This window comes from Phoxinus phoxinus (assembly GCF_949152265.1).
Source record: "Phoxinus phoxinus genome assembly, chromosome: 2".
Classification (NCBI taxonomy): Eukaryota; Metazoa; Chordata; class Actinopteri; order Cypriniformes; family Leuciscidae; genus Phoxinus; species Phoxinus phoxinus.
The window spans coordinates 48771240-48788456 of NC_136877.1; the positions used below are offsets into that span (position 1 = coordinate 48771240).

Genomic DNA, 17217 nt, shown 5'->3' on the forward strand with positions numbered 1-17217 from the left:
GACCACCTCTGATGTTATCGCATATAAACCTTCTACATGCCAGTCACTCCTACATCTCACACTCTCCTTCTACAGAGATGAAAACTGATAAAAGTGGCTGTGGACCGGACATGGTGGTTGTGTTGCAAAATCACCCAGAAATTCTTGGTAACACTGCTGTTTTTATACTTACCTTTCCTCAGGCTCTGAGACTGTCAACATTTGGCAATACATATTTTGACTAGTCTGACAATAATTCATAATGTTTGGTTTAAAGTGATCTGCATAAAGCCCAATTCAGATCCAGCACTGAAATGAATCACTGAGTTCTCACAGTCTAATTGGCTATAGTAGATTTGCTAACATATGAACATAATGAGACATTTCTTAAAATGTATTCAAGGCTCTTTATGAGGAACTCTTTCACAATTTCTTAAAAGGCGATATGGTTTTTGTTTCTTTATTTTGTTCTAAATTCTTCTTCGGTTCTGAGATCAGGGAAGTATAAGCCACTGTGACTTCTTCTCTGTGTGTGTTCAGGAAGTGTTGAGTCTATATAAGACAGACTGTGTGTTTGACAGCGTGTCATTAATAGATCAGTATGGAGCTCAGTTCACTTCCTCTGATGCTCTGTGAGTATATATCTCATTTACGCTTCATTTGCACATTTTGTATAATGATAGTGAATCGCTGTTCATATGTATTTCATCTTTTTATGTATTGAATCTGTTTTCATTCATGCTGCTATAATTAGAGTATCAAATTCATCTGTAGCTCATGATATCCACACTGTTAATTCATTGTAAAAACTGTGTGTAATGTGTAATACTCTTTAATCCTGTAAATTTCCTGGCGATTTTTTACAATGTGTGTGTTAATGTGAAAGATACTGAGATCAGTGTATATTGATCATTACTGTGATTCTTCAGTCGTTCAGTTTGCGGTTTGAATGGTTCGTGCTGAATCAGACACGCTGTAATGTTCTGTAAAGTTACTTTGTTGTCGTCAGTAGATCTTCAGTATCTTAAATCTTTAGCATAGTAGATCTTTAGCATAGTAGATCTTTAGCATAGTAGATCTTTAGCATAGTAGATATTTAGCATTGTAGATCTTTAGCATAGTAGATATTTAGCATAGTAGATCTTTAGCATTGTAGATCTTTAGCATAGTAGATCTTTAGCATAGTAGACCTTTAGCATTGTAGATCTTTAGCATAGTAGATCTTTAGCATTGTAGATCTTTAGCATAGTAGATCTTTAGTGTATCTTCTTATTGTGATGTGCTGACATCAATGACCAATGATGCACTGATGATGGCACGCAAAATAATATCCGCAGTCCAATGGGTTGAGCTTCTCTTCACTTTGTGGCTTCAGTGAACATGATCATGACAGCATAACATATTCTTAGCAATGAAGATTATTTATTCACACTTCCTCTTTCATGCTCAATATCTCCAGTTATTATTGACTGCCTTATATAGATGTGAAAGAGAGAGTTCTTGCATCTTTGCAACATTGTCACTTTCTATTTTAAAAAAGTATTCTGCAGGAGCCCGTTTTAATTTATCTCGCCAACCGCGCGCGTGTGTGTGTGTGTGTGTGTTTTGTCTCTTTTTGCTTTTTAGTGCTGATTTCAAACATCCGCTCTGGACAAACTCAAGGTGATTTATACATTTATATTTTCTTAAAATCTTATATGCAATAACACATTGGAACAGAAAGCATTTATAGCAGCGTGTCGAGTGTTCATGACACTTATTGAGTCCTATGATACAGCTGAGCTGTGTATGAAAAAAAAAATTCTTTATGAAAGTATGAAAAGTCTGTATGAAAATGAATGTTTAATATAAATGATAGGAAACATAAGCAGTGATAGATTATGACTGAAGGCTGTATAACTCAAGATCATCATGAAATATTTACAGGCAAACCCAGAGTAACTGTGAAGCCCCAGAGTTCAGTGTTCACTGGAGACACAGTTACTCTGAGCTGTGACGTGAGACACTCAACTGGACGGAGGATTCTCTGGTACAAAGACTTCCAGAGAATAAAATCTGGTGATGAGACAGAAACACTGAGAGATGTGAGAGTCTCTGATGGAGGAGAGTACGGTTGTGCTGTAGTAAGAGAAAACAACTCCACAACACAAGCTCCAAGAGTCCCGCTAACAGTCAGAGGTAATGTGCCAATCTGATTTAATAAAAGGAATATTATGAAAATGAATGTCATCCATCACCAGTATCATGTGCTGTCAGTTAAATTAAACACAGTAAATTTCTCACAGAGAGACCCAAAGCTGTGTTGCGTGTTCAGCCTGACGGACGAGTGTTCAGAGGACAGACGGTCACTCTCACATGTGACATACAGGAGCCCGACGTCACGAGCTGGACCTACAGCTGGAATAAAGATGATTCAGAGATTCATGTCAGTCAATCACAGGAATACAGCATCAGTTCAGTTAGTGAATCTCACACAGGTCATTACAGCTGTAGTGGAAGAGAGACGCGAGGATCACGACACACACACACCAGTGATGAAGTTACACTGACGCTTTCAGGTGAGTGTGAGAATCTCTCCTTCACATCAATCTGACTACATTCAGACACAAACATCTCGAATCAGTTTATCATTTTTATTTCTACACTTTAACAAATCCAAAAAAAACTTTTTTAAAGAATATGTGCATTAACTTGAGTGATTGTATGATGCTTTTAAGAAATAATAAGAGTGTTGATTGTGGCAGATGAGCAACGGCTGATATGATTGATGGCTGTAAATAAACTCTACGCCATGTTAAATACAGGCAAACCAAACCAACATTTTAATACCTCAAAACTTTGCTAAAAGTTTGTTTTTTTAATTGCAGAATCTCTTCAAATAATTTCTTCAGACTGAACTGATCCATTTGATAACTTTAGTGTTGCTTGGTTTGAAGATCAATCAGTGTTAATTTGAACTTGACTTCACTGGGAACTACATGGCAATAGAATCAAATGTTTTTCTGATCATGAAAACGTCTCAGGTTACGACTTTAACCATAGTTCCCTGAGAAGGGAACGAGACGATGCGTCGATGGCGCTTTGAAAACACTCCCAGCGCGAATGCGTCTGAAGCATCTATGTCAACTTGTCCAAAGGAAAGAATAAACGTCATGGGCGGGTGACGTCATGACCAGGAAGAGATAAAAGCGCATCCGGTGCAACCGGCATTAGCTTCAAAATTGCGGAACCAAGTCGATCACAGGGATGCAAGGAGTATGGCAGGGTGACGCTTCGTCTCGTTCCCTTCTCAGGAAACTATGGTTACAGTCGTGACCTGAGACGCTCCCTTTCGAGGGAACTCGCGATGAGTCGATGATGCTTTGGGAATGAGAATACCCAAATCGCCAGAATTACTAAATGCCTGAGTGTCAGCCTGTTGTCAAACTCAACACTAAGCACCTGAGACCCTGGGGCAGCATCCAGGTCCAGGCTATAAAACCTGACAAATGTGAGCGGTGAGGACCAGCCCGCCGCATCACAAACGTCTTGAGAGGAACCCCAGATAATAAGGCTTTAGAGGCCGCCATACTCCTAGTGGAAAGAGCTCTGACCACTAAAGAGCATTGCTGGCCAGAGAACTCGTAAGCAAGGGAGATAGCCTCAACTATCCACTTGCTAATTGTCTGCTTAGAGGCTGGAAGACCTTTCTTGGGTGATCCAAAGCAGACAAATAATTGCTCTGATTTTCTCCACGGAGAATCCTGTACACTGAGGTGTACACCGCTCCACCTCGGTCAGGGCTGCCCTCACTGGTCTGACACCGGTGGCATCAGGACCTTTTCTTTTGAGCCGAAGCCTTCTTAGCCTGAAGAACGGTCCTCAGATCCGGCAGGACCCACTGAGATATATTTGGCAGATTCTTTCACTCTCTTCCACTCTGAAAATCTACTAAGGTAACCAGTCTCTCGAGGCTAGCCTCTGGTGTAATTGAGACAGCCAGTACTGGGACCTGAAGCATACTGGCAGGAACCACCCGAACTGACTGTTTTTGAAACCCCCTCAGAGGGCGCGAGTCTGACGCAATGTCGAGTTGACACTGCGCCAGAAACTCGCTGGAAGCCGCTGCGCCCCGAGGCACCAAGGGTGGCGGAGTTGGTAGAACGGCCCCCTGAGGGCACTGAGGTGGAACGGGCACCGTATACTGAGGTGTACACCGCTCCACCCCGGTCAGGGCTGCCCTCCCTGGTCTGACACCGGTGGTGTCACCGGCTTTTCTTTTGAGCCGAAGCCTTCTTAGCCTGAAGAACGGTCCTCAGATCCGGCTTCTGCTTTGAAGGCTTTGGCTGAGAGTGTTGGGTCTGCTTCCAGTATTTTTTGTGGAGGTGCACTCTTTTTGCTGTGCACGATATGAGGAGCTAGACGACTGGGGCTGCTCACGCCCAACTACTTGATTCAAAGTAGTTTTTAATGGTCTAGTGTAGGGCTGCACGATATTGGAAAAAAATTACATTGCGATATTTTTTTCCCCAACGATATATATTGCGATATTGAGAGCCATAACTCCAGTCTAAAGACAATAATTACCATTCCATGATATTAATAATTTCACTAATAAGCAAGCTTCATTACAAGTGACAAAAAGGTCACTTAATATTTTATTCCAAAATTAGAACATTTCTGTAAACACAAAGCAGAACACATTTTTAAATAAAACAGCAGCTTTACACCAACCCCCTGATTGGTTTACAACAATATAACTTAAAATAAATATATTTTTTATAAAACAACTTAAGCATTTTGGTTCACAATCTTTTAAGTCAACTTTTCTTAGCCAAAGTAAAACAGTGTTGGTGTTGGTCACCATAATCATATGAAATAAACAAAATTATATAAAGCTTTAATATATTTTGTATTAAATCTTCTAAACAGATTAGAGAACATGTTTCTGTAAACAGAAAAGCCGAACACATTTAAACAGCAGCTTTACCGCCTCTGTCAGCGTCACCACTCCCACCACGCGCATCAAGAGCTGAGGGAGCACCAAAAAAATAGCCTAATGAAAAATCTATAATTCTAATGCCGATATTATTATAGATACAGACCTCCCAAGTCTACCGGAAGTTCCGGGAGTCTCCCGCATATTGATAGCGGCTCACTGATGGCCCGCGAATTAGTTAAAATCTCCGGAATCTAGAGCGAGCGCGCCCGCGAGACGTGCTCCAAACCGCGCAGCGCGTGCACGGCAGAGAGGCAGAGAGGGAGAGAGAGCAAGAGACCGCGCGCGTGCCTCATGAAGCGCGTAATATCTCCCGCTGGTGCTACTGTGCTACTACCCTTCACATCGCATGTTCCGACGATGTGACTATCGCTCACTCGCACATCGCGATGTCGATGTTAAAATCGAATATCGTTCAGCCCTAGTCTAGTGGGCTGAATGCTGAACCGGGAGACAGATAGCTTGTAAGCGTCTGTTCGGCCCGGGGCATCGCCCCATAACCATACTCTTTCAACCCCCTTATTTCTTAATATACATGCACTTGAGGGCTGAGTAAAGTCAGGACGAGTATGGCTTATTCCACGATCTTGACAGCTCACTGTGTAGATCGGGAAAAAATGTAAGACCCTGTGATGGAGGTGAAACATTAGCGGTCAGGAAGCGCTCGTCTAATTTGCTTTTGGGACGAGCGCCCCGTTTCTCGGCTGGCCATTCAATATGTAGTTTATCTACAGCCCTAGTAATCACCTCCACCAGTTCCTCATATGCTGGGGAAAGAGGTGGTGAATCCTCTTCCCCCATGATTGTGTCACTGTCAACGCTTAGCACATCTACCTCCTCAGAGCTAGGGCACCGAAGCATTGGGCTCTCTCCCCGGGCGGAAGAAGTCACAGCGCGGGCTTCCGACACCGTAGAGAGCACTGGATCCCCCAGGTAAGGGAGGAGATAAGGTCTTCGGACCCGTCTCCACCCTCTCTGAGAAATTATTTTGCGATCCCCAGGAATGCATTCTCCGTGCTGCCTCAGCAGCAGCGGGTCCTGCACCCTGAGGAGCGCGAGCCTGGCCACTTTCCTCAAAAAGTGACATGCGGGAGCGGAGCATGCAAAGCTGAAGCTTCTCACAAAATTGGCAATCAGCATCCTCGCTCCCCTCCCAAACACATCACACAAAGCTGGTGTGTGTCCCCACCCGTTAAATAACGCGGGCAGGGGGAACCACAGAGCTTGTATAATTGTTTTGCCATTCTTTCACTCAAATACAATCGTACAGACAACAGTAAATAAGACAGACAGGTTTGACACAGATCGCTTGTTGAGGCAACAGAAGCTAATACCGGTTGCACCAGATGCACTTTTATGTCTTGACGTCATGACGTCACCCGTCCGTGATGTTCATTCTTTCCATTGGACTAGTTGACATAGATGCTTCAGACGCATTTACGCTGGGAGCATTCCCAAAGCGTCATCGACGCATCGCGAGTTCCCTCGAAAGGGAACTTTTGATGATGATGAAATGTTTGGTTGTGTTTATTTGTTCAGGTTCAGAAGCTCCATTGCCAGTTCTCCCAGTTCTCAAACTGCTCAGTTTTCTAGTGGCAGCTTCTCCATATCTGCTCGTGTCCATCATTATAGGAGTCAAATGCTACAGAGCTCATGGTGAGATTCTCTCTCTCTCTCTCTCTCTCTCTCTCTCTCTCTCTCTCTCTCTCTCTCTCTCTCTCTCTCTCTCTCACTCTCTCACTCTCTCTCTCTCTCTCTCTCTCTCTCTCCCTCTCTGATCTGTTCTCCCATAGATGAATTTAACCAGATCTACCATAACTATGAATAAATAACACTTATTCATATCTTGTGTGTTTTACAGCACAGTCTGATGAGATCAATCAATATGCTGAGTGAGAGGAGCGAAAGTCTGCTGTCCCGATGAATGAATCCCATTTTGTTTTTCTCTTTTTCAACATTATTCACTTATATTTATAATGTGTTGGGTTAAAGACCCTATTATGCTATTTGAAAGTTTTCTCTTTTTTTTTTTTAAAGTCTCATACAACAGGCTTACATGCATCATGTCAAAGGTAAAAAAAAAACGTACATTTTTTTCATACATTGCACATCACCACATTTTTCAATGATTCTCAAAGACTCAATGAATGAATCAATCTCTCTAAATCCCTAATTTCACAAGTTACTCTATTCTGATTGGCTGGATGGCCCAGTCTGTTGTGATTGGTCTACTTTGCTCTGATTGGTCAGATAGCCCAGTCTGTTGTGGGTCACTAAAATCCTATATCCAACATATTTACAGTAATTGGATTCAAGTCACCCCCAATTTTGGCAAGTGATGCACTCATGACATACATATAGACATAGTTATATAGACTCCATCTTATTCAAAAATGTGAAGGAAAAAAAAACCCGATACAAACAGCAATGAATAAATGTACCGAAAGAATGAATGAGGTGTTTAAGCACCGCTTCCTCATTAAAAAAATGGGAGGAGACCACAAGGAACCCTGTGTTTGCCGAAGAAAACCTGCTCCCGACCAGGTTAGGTTCACAGAGTAAGTTACCATGGTAACTGACTCTGAGTATAAGTTACCTCTCTTTCAGAAACGGGCTTGACTTACTCTGATATTGTATATGAAAACAAATAAACCGGAGAAGTGGTGAAAGAATGTTGTATGAGTGATGATTTCTATTCAAAATAACGAACGTTACAGATTAATTATTTTGCACTCCTGGCATAAATTAAGAAATTAATGTCGCTGCAAACCATTTTAATTATAAACAGTGGTCAAATATTGATGCTGGAGTCTTAAGCCTTTCTAATGATGCTCAGTATGTCCAGATCAAGTAAGAGTGTGATGTTTTAACGAGTAATGAATTTGAGCAATAATAATCTGGGGCCGTCAGCGATCCTGTGACGAGTAAGGGGAAACATTAAAAAATCAACATGTAAATAATGTAAAGGTAGAGATATATGGTTGTGTAGTATATCGTGGGACAATAAACAGGCTGAGAATTACTATTGAAACACGCTGTCTTACTTCTGGGAACAGACTGCCAACTACAGGTGCCGCTTGGCTAGGTAAAAACACCAATAATCGTTGGTCAAAACAAAACTTAACACAATAACTGCCTTTGCAATAATCACCCACAAGGTGGCAACCTCAAACTGTCAATCACACAAATCTATTACATTCCTTCTTTTCTTTGAACAATAACCATTTTAAATTTAGCACTAATTAGTAACAACTAACTTTGCATTTAAATCTCACAACCAAAATAAATCTACTACCTCTGAAAATTTTCTCAATCTTGGCAAAATATGAACTTTCTATTATCAACTAAAAATGTCTCTTGGCAGCTTACATTCACTGTGCAGAATTACATTTACAGACAACATAGTGCCAGTTATAGATTCAGTTTTTGAGGTGGTACACGAACCCTCTCTGGGTATCGCCGTTTCTCAGGTGTGTTTTTGTTTGCTGTGTGTGATGGCAACTCGACAACCTGTTCAGTTTGTTTAGTGAGAACAGTAGGTGGTAGCTTCACTGGTGCACTGGGCAAAACCGCTGGAAAAGCACAGTCCATGGTTACTGGTGGCTCATTTTCAACCACTGGTGAGGGCAAGCTTGGTGGAATTGTCTCAACCTTTCCTCGCCATGGCAACATGTGGTCAACACTGTGCGCTGCCTCTGACCCTCTTGTATGTGACAGCTCCCAGTCTTTTTAGTACTTTTGCCTGAATCCATTTCTCCACTCCTCCCCTGAAATTTCGGACCCGGACAGCTTCTCCTTCCTGAAAGAAACGAAGAGATGAGCCACCACGGTCATGATGACGTTTCCGTGTGGCTTGTTTCTCTTCAATCCGTCTGGCAAGCTTGGGCTTAAAGGGGTGGTTGATTATGATTTCACTTTTCTAACTTTAGTTAGTGTGTAATGTTGCTGTTTGAGCATAAACAACATCTGCAAAGTTACAACACTCAAAGTTCAAAGCAAAGGAAGATATTTGCTTTTAAAGAAATTGTTTTTTAAGGACTACAACAAACGACTGGTAGGGACTACACGACATTCCTCCCGGGTTAGTGACATCACTAACCCTAAAATTTACATAAACCCCGCCCCCTGAACACGATTTATAGATTATCAAGACAGAATATGTCGGAGCTGTCGTGCTGCACGCGGGGGTGAACGACATCAGGCTGCGGCAGACGGAGGTTCTGAAGAGGGACTACAGGAGCCTGATCGAGACGGTACGCAGAACATCGCCTGAAGCAAAGATCGTCGTGTCTGGACCGCTTCCCACGTACCGACAAGGACAAGAAAGGTTCAGTAGATTGTTTGCACTAAATGAATGGTTGATGTCATGGTGTAATGAACAGAGACTGCTCTTTGTAAATAATTGGAATCTGTTTTGGGAGCGACCTAGGCTCTACCGTGCTGATGGCCTGCACCCCAGCAGAGTCGGAGCGGCTGTTCTGTCGGACAACATCTCCAAGACGTTACACACCATATGACTAGTAAGTCAAAGTCCAAATCACATTCTTTGCTGTCCCAAATTAATTGATATAAGTACCAGTGTAGAACACTATATAGAAACTGTGTCTATTCCTCGTTTAGTGAGGCCAAACAATAAATCTACTGCAGGATCTAAGAAAAATCTAATTGTGATTAAACCAGAAAATCTCAATATTAGTGAACAAAAACAATTTCTAAAGCTAGGTCTTCTAAACATTAGATCGCTTACACCTAAGGCGGTTATTGTAAATGAAATGGTCACTGATAATAGCTTTGATGTACTCTGCCTTACTGAAACCTGGCTTAAACCAAATGATTATTTCGGTCTTAATGAGTCCACTCCACCAGGATACGGTTATAAGCATGAGCCCCGTCTGATTGGTCGTGGCGGCGGTGTTGCAACAATCTATAGAGATATTCTTAATGTTACTCAGAAAACAGGCCACAGGTTTAATTCGTTTGAAGTACTTGTGCTAAATGTTACGCTCCTAGATGTAAGAAAGAAATCCCTATTATCTCTAGCCTTGGCTACTGTATATAGACCACCAGGGCCTTACGCTGATTTCCTAAAAGAGTTTGCAGATTTTCTCTCAGATCTATTGGTCAATGCCGATAAGGCAATAATTGTTGGAGATTTCAACATACACGTTGATAACACAAATGATGCGTTAGGAGCTGCGTTTACAGATTTATTAAACTCCTTTGGGGTCAAGCAAAACGTTAGTGGTCCCACTCATCGTCTTAATCATACTCTAGATTTAATTATATCATATGGAACCGATCCAACCGATATAGATATTATACCGCAAAGTGATGATGTCACTGATCATTACATGGTAACTTGCATACTACGTACGGCTGAAATGTGTCATGTTGCGCCACGTTATCGACCAGGCAGAACAATCCTTCCAACCACTATAGATAGATTCTTGAATAGCTTACCTGATCTATCTCCGCTCCTCAGTGAACCCAAACAAACAGATGAACTAGAGGAAATGACTAGCAGTATGAGCACCATTCTCTCTAGTACATTAGAAATTGTTGCACCAATTAGATTAAAAAAGGTTAGAGAGAAAACTAAAGCACCATGGTACAACAGTGCTACGCATGTTATCAAGAGAGAAACTCGTAACTTAGAGCGCAAATGGAAACAAACTAATTTAGAGGTCTTTAGAATTGCGTGGAAAGACAGTATTTCACGTTATAAAAAGGCTCTAAAAGCAGCCAGGGCTGAGCATCTACGCAAACTAATAGAAAATAACCAAAACAATCCAAGGTTTTTATTTAACACTGTGGCTAGATTAACAAATAAACAGACATCACCTGAACAAAATATTCCGTTACATTTTAATAGTAATGATTTCATGAATTTCTTCACTGAGAAAATAGAAAGCATCAGAAACACAATTGTAAATGTACAATCTTTGACAGCGTCTTATGATTCAGCCTCAATTATCGCCCCTCAACAACAACTACAGCGCTTTACAACTATAGGACAGGAAGAGCTAAATAAACTTATCACTGCATCTAAACCAACAACATGTTTATTAGATCCAATACCCACTAAACTACTGAAAGAAGTGTTACCTGTAGTGGAAGAGCCTCTTCTCAATATCATTAACTCGTCTCTATCTTTAGGACATGTTCCAAAAACATTCAAGCTGGCAGTTATAAAACCTCTTATTAAGAAACCACAATTAGATCCAAATAACCTAGCAAATTACAGACCCATTTCAAATCTTCCATTTATGTCTAAAATACTAGAAAAAGTTGTGTCCGCTCAATTGTGCTCTTTCTTGCAAGATAACGATATCTATGAAAAGTTTCAGTCAGGATTCAGGCCACATCATAGCACAGAAACTGCGCTGGTTAAAATTACAAATGATTTACTTTTAGCTTCTGACCAAGGCTGTATCTCAATACTAGTTTTACTCGATCTTAGTGCTGCGTTTGACACTATAGATCATAAAATACTCTTAGATCGACTTCAAAATTACACTGGTGTTCAGGGACAGGCATTAAGCTGGTTTGGATCGTACCTATCTGACCGCTACCATTTTGTCCATTTAAATGGGGAAAAATCAAAGATAACGTCAGTAAATTATGGAGTGCCGCAGGGATCTGTATTAGGCCCTCTGCTATTCTCAATTTATATGCTGCCACTTGGTAATATTATAAGAAAACATGGAATAAGTTTCCACTGTTATGCTGATGACACTCAATTATATATTTCATCTAGACCAGATGATAACACTAAATTATCTAAAATGACAGAGTGTGTTAAAGATATAAAATATTGGATGACGTGTAATTTTCTTCTATTAAATTCAGATAAAACGGAGGTATTACTGATTGGTCCAAAAAACTGCCCACAAAACCTCTTACAATACAACCTTAATCTAGATGGATGTCCTGTTACTTTATCCTCTACAGTAAAAGACCCGGGTGTTATATACTAGACCGCAACTTGTCTTTTGAAAATCATATTTCAAATGTCACAAGAACAGCCTTTTTCCACCTTAGAAACATTGCTAAGCTACGTAATATGCTATCAGTTTCTGATGCAGAAAAGTTAGTTCATGCATTCATGACCTCGAGACTAGATTACTGTAATGCTTTATTAGCTGGTTGTCCTGCATCCTCCGTAAACAAGCTACAGTTAGTCCAAAATGCAGCCGCTAGAGTTCTTACTAGGTCAAGAAAATATGATCATATAACACCAATTTTATCATCTCTACACTGGTTACCTATTAAGTTCCGTATCAATTACAAAGTATTGTTACTGACCTATAAAGCCCTAAATGGTTTAGCTCCTGTGTATTTAAGAGACCTTCTATCGCCATATATTCCATCGCGCTCTTTAAGATCGCTAAATTCGAGGCTTCTGGTCGTACCTAGGATATCTAAGTCCACTAAAGGAGGGAGGGCGTTTTCACATCTAGCTCCTAAACTCTGGAATAGCCTTCCTGATATTGTCCGAGGCTCAGACTCGCTCTCCCAGTTTAAAACTAGATTAAAGACGCATCTCTTTAGCCAAGCATTCACATGATGCATCTCATACCTTTTATACTACAGTTAAATCAGATCAAATGCATTCATATTAAGAACAGCAGCTACGCTAATTATTTCCCATCTGCCTTTTTTGTTGTTATCTCGGGACGCCTGTCCCGAGATAACTCAAATAGAGTTTGTCAGCTCCAGTTAGTATCCAGCCTCTCATGGAGACTTCAGATGCCCCAACGCCTGTGATGAGACGACTCGACGCCTGTGAAGAGACGACCCAACGCCGGCGATATGTTATGCCCTAAATTTCATGATTAACTAACTGTATTTTTGTATGTATATTTTTGAAATGCATTTTCTGTAAAGCTGCTTTGAAACAATGTGTATTGTGAAAAGCGCTATACAAATAAACTTGAATTGAATTGAATTGAATATGCTAATCAATGACTAGAAGATAATGACACATAAGCTATTTAAATTCATCAACTACCCATTCAGAAATGTCCTGTTCTTCTACATGTTGTCACTTATTGAGTCTCTCCATCTTTGTCGGACTCCAGTTTGAACATAAAAGGCTAAAAGTCTTTGAAATTTTCAGTGCATGTGTGTGTGAGGTAAAATAACTCTTGAAGCTCCGCCCCCTCGGCCGGAGGCATTTAAAGGGACACACACAAAATGGTGCGATTTTACTCACCCTCAAAAAGTGACAACTTTAACATGCTATATAAAAATATCTGTGTGGTATTTTGAGCTGAAACTTCACATACACACTCTGGGGACATCAGAGATTTATTTTACATCTTGTGAAAAGGGCATTATATCACCCCTTTAAGCAAACTGAAACGGGTACGGATCTGGCGTTTCAGAAATAAGCCGGTGTCACGGTGCGGGGTGTACTTCGGTACATGACTGAGTCTATGACTGAGTGGCAAGGGAGATTTTCCCTCTGCCTCCAACACATCCTTCGTCAGCGCACGTTTCAAAATCTGCACTGACCTCTCTGCAGCTACATTTGATGCAGGATGGTATGCAGGTACAACAGTGTGTTTGAGACCGTTTCTCTCCAGAAACTGTGTAAACTCCCTCGACACCAGCTGTGGACCATTATCTGATACCAGCTCTTCTGGCAGTCCATACGCAGAGAACAGGCTTCGCAGCACTTCAATGGTGTTGTGAGAGGTGGTGGAAGACATGGGAAAAACTTCTAACCACTTTGAATGGCTATCAATGACCACCAGAAAACACTGCTTATCCTTCTCAGCAAAATCAATGTGAATTATCTCCCACACTCTTTCCGGCCATCTCCAGTGGTGCAGCGGTGCGACTGCATTTTCTGAACAGCTTGGCAGATAGAGCAACCCTTCACCAGCTCTTTAATTTCCCCATCACAGCCAGGCCACCACATGTAACTGCGAGAGAGAGCTTTCATGCGGCAGATACCTGGGTGCACATGATGAAGGTCTTCCAGTAAGCGCCGTCGATAACCTGGGGGTATGATGACTCGCTGGCCCCAGAGAACGCATCCTTGTTCCGCTGACAACTCCTGCCTGCGTATGAAATAAGGCCGCAGTGACTCCTCCTGAACATGACTGGGCCATCAATTCATTGTGTAGCTTGGATCTTTTAAAGTAGCTCTCTCAATGTCTTTTGCACCCACTGGTAGTTCCTCCACGTGTGAGAAGTAAAAAATACCTCCCTCTTCTCCTGTGTTGTCGAATGAGGCACTAGGCGAGACAAAGCATCAGCATTTGCATGATCAGCTGATCTCCTGTACTCAATATCATAGTTTTATGCCATGAGGATGAGAGCCCAGCGTTGCATCCTTAATGCTGCTAAAGTTGGAATCGCTGATTTTGGTCCCAGGATAGTTAACAGTGGTTTGTGTGAATTTCCTCCCATATAGATATTTATGGAATTTCTTTACTCCAAAGATGATGGCAAGTGCCTCCTTTTCGATTTGGACATATTTTCTTTCAGCCTCAGTTAATGTCCTTGATGCAAAAGCCACAGGCCATTCCTCTCTATTTTCCATGACATGAGAAATTACCGCCCTTACTCAATAAGGTGACGCATCACATGCAATCCGGAGTGGCAAACGTGTGTTGTAATGCACCAACACCTTATTTTGCTGTAATAGCTGCTTTGCATCTTCAAATGCCTTAGCACACTCCGAAGTCCAAACCCACTTAGCCTCTTTTCTCAACAGGTTGTGTAGAGGGTGGAGGATGGTGGAGGAGTTTGGCAGGAAACGGCTGTAGTAGTTAAGAAGACCTAAGAAGGTTGGTGCCGATAGCCTTGTGGGCAAGTGCGCTGACATGTAGCACCGTTGCGCTTCGGCGACCCGAGTTCGAGTCCCGGCTCGTGGACCTTTCCCGATCCCATCCCCCCTCTCTCTCTCCCATCTCACTTCCTGTCTAGATACTGTCCTATCCAATAACAGGCAAAAAGAAAAAGAAAAGAAAAAAGTAAACAATAAGAAGACCTAAGAAGAACTTCAGCTCTGTGACATGTATTGACTCAGGCGCTTTGTTTATAGCTGCAACCTTTTCATCAGTGGGGTGCAGGCCATCCTGGTCAATGCGATGTCCCAGATACTCCACACTGCTCTGAAAAAACTGAAATTCACTCGGACACCATATTTTTCCAGACGTGTGAGCACTTCATCCAGTCTTTTTAAATGCTTCTCCTCAGATGAAGCAGTGATGAGAATATCATCCAAAAAACATGTCACATGGTCCAGCCCTTGTAAAATCTGGTCCATAACAGACTGAAAACTTGCAGGTGCGCTGGAAACACCATAGCTGAGGCGATAAATCTTTCGCCTTTTACTAAATATTTCCGTGGAGGAGAACATTTGCGAGTTTCTGGTATTTTTGGACGCTCTGCTCACAGCAGAGCTACATGCCTTTGTTCAAAAACAGAGAATTTTTTGCAGCTTTATCCGAAGAACCGCAGCAGGTCGGGCCTGCGTTCGAGCGTGACCCAAAGAATTGGCCGTTTTGTCCATGTCTGGAGCCGGGTGGTCGTCAAACCAGTTCACAACTTCAAGTCTTCACAACTTCAAGTTCACGTTCACAGTTCACAACTTCAAGCTCACAGTTCACAACTTCAAGCCGATTCCCCGACGGGGAGACCTCTTCTTTATCACGGCCAAACGCCTTGCATAAGCTCATGCTTTACCGAGGAAGCTGCTGATAAAGCCAACCCGCCGTTCAAGACTCACCTGATGATGGTCAGCTTATTGCATTTGAAAGATTTTACTTTCAAGAAAGCTTTTTCAATGGGATTGTAAAAGGTTGTTTTATGCATGTTTGGCAAATTTGTACAGGCCCTTATGAGTGTTGACAGTCAAATACTTCTCTGACTCTTCATCTAACATCAGCTGCTGGTAGGCATGAGAAAGGTCAAGCTTACTGAATGATGTCCCTCCTGCTAAGGTAGCAAACAGATCTTCGGTGTTAGGTAGTGGGTATGTCTGCTCTTCTATACACAGATTAATACTGACCTTGTAGTCGCCACAAATCCTAATTGTTTTATCTGCCTTTGGCACAGTGACTATCGGAGAGGCCCACTCACTCTTTTCAGTCTTTGAAATCACCTTCATTTTCTCCAACCTGTCCAGCTCCTTTTCAACTGCTTCCTTTAATGCGTAAGGAACTGGGCGAGCTTTGCAGAGGATTGGTGTGGTGCCTGGTTTTATGTGGATTTTGGCTTTAAAACACCTCTGTTTTCAGAGAACACTGCCTGGTGGCGCTGTAACACCTCGTTGACTCCTGGGGTCAGCTCTGCCTGTGTAAACACCCTGTGTACTGTGAAAATCTGTTTCCAGTTCAGGTTTAGTTCCTTTAACCAGTTCCTACCAATCAGAGCTGGTCTACTTCCCTTTACAAATGACAAGAGGTAGGGTGACTTGCTGTGTTTCATACTGCACTGGTAACATGATGTATCCTCGAACAGCGATACTTTGGCCTGAATATGATTTCAGCTTTAACTTGGGGGCTGGTTTTAAACAGAAATTATTCAAATTCGTCTGGTAGTAATCCTCAGATACCAATGACACAGCTGACCCTGTATCCAGTAGCATTGTTGTGCTCTTATCACCCAGTGCAACATCCACTGTGTGCCCCTTTTCACAGCTTGAGGTGGAGTATACTGCATACACTCTCTTCATCCCCTCTGGATGTATTTCCCTCAGCTTCCACATACTGAGAAGAGAGTTTGAGAAGTGGCTTTTCCTTTTCTACATGCACGGGCTATGTGTCCAATTTTGGAGCAGATATGACACTTTTCATTTTTGAATCTGCAGTCACGTGCTGAGTGTCTTCCCCCACATCGGTAACATGTCTGTTGTTTCCCAAAAGTAATTTTTTACTCCTTTCTGGCCTTTGCTTTGTGCTTTATTATCATTTTGTCGTCTAAACTGTCCTTTCCTACCTTTCTCAGAAAAGCTTGCACTTGACAGGGCATTTACCTGATGAGGCTCGCTGTGTCCAGAAAACTCCATTGATTTCTTTGACGCCAGTGCCATTGCTACTGCAATCTCACAAGCCTTCAGGAAGGTCAGATCCTTTTCAGACAACAACCTGCGCTGCACGTCCTCCGAGCGTAGTCCACTCACAAAACGATCTCTCAGCGCATCATCCAGGTACTGTCCAAAAACACAGGTAGCTGATAGCTGCCTCAAAGCCACCACATAATCAGAGACAGTTTCACTCTCTTTCTGGTTACGCTTCTGCCGA

General features: G+C 42.0%; 1 protein-coding gene across 1 annotated transcript; it reads left to right on the plus strand.

The window, feature by feature from the left end:
- Window positions 1-580: 580 nt before the first annotated feature.
- Window positions 581-6888, plus strand: LOC306988006 (low affinity immunoglobulin gamma Fc region receptor II-like; the record flags this gene model as incomplete). The annotated part of the gene is made up of 6 exons (XM_079592704.1): window positions 581-611; window positions 1606-1641; window positions 1906-2157; window positions 2265-2537; window positions 6497-6613; window positions 6819-6888. 6 exons carry the CDS (start codon window positions 581-583, stop codon window positions 6851-6853), a joined length of 744 nt encoding a protein of 247 aa, XP_079448830.1. The 3' UTR covers window positions 6854-6888.
- Between the last annotated feature and the right edge of the window lie 10329 nt (window positions 6889-17217).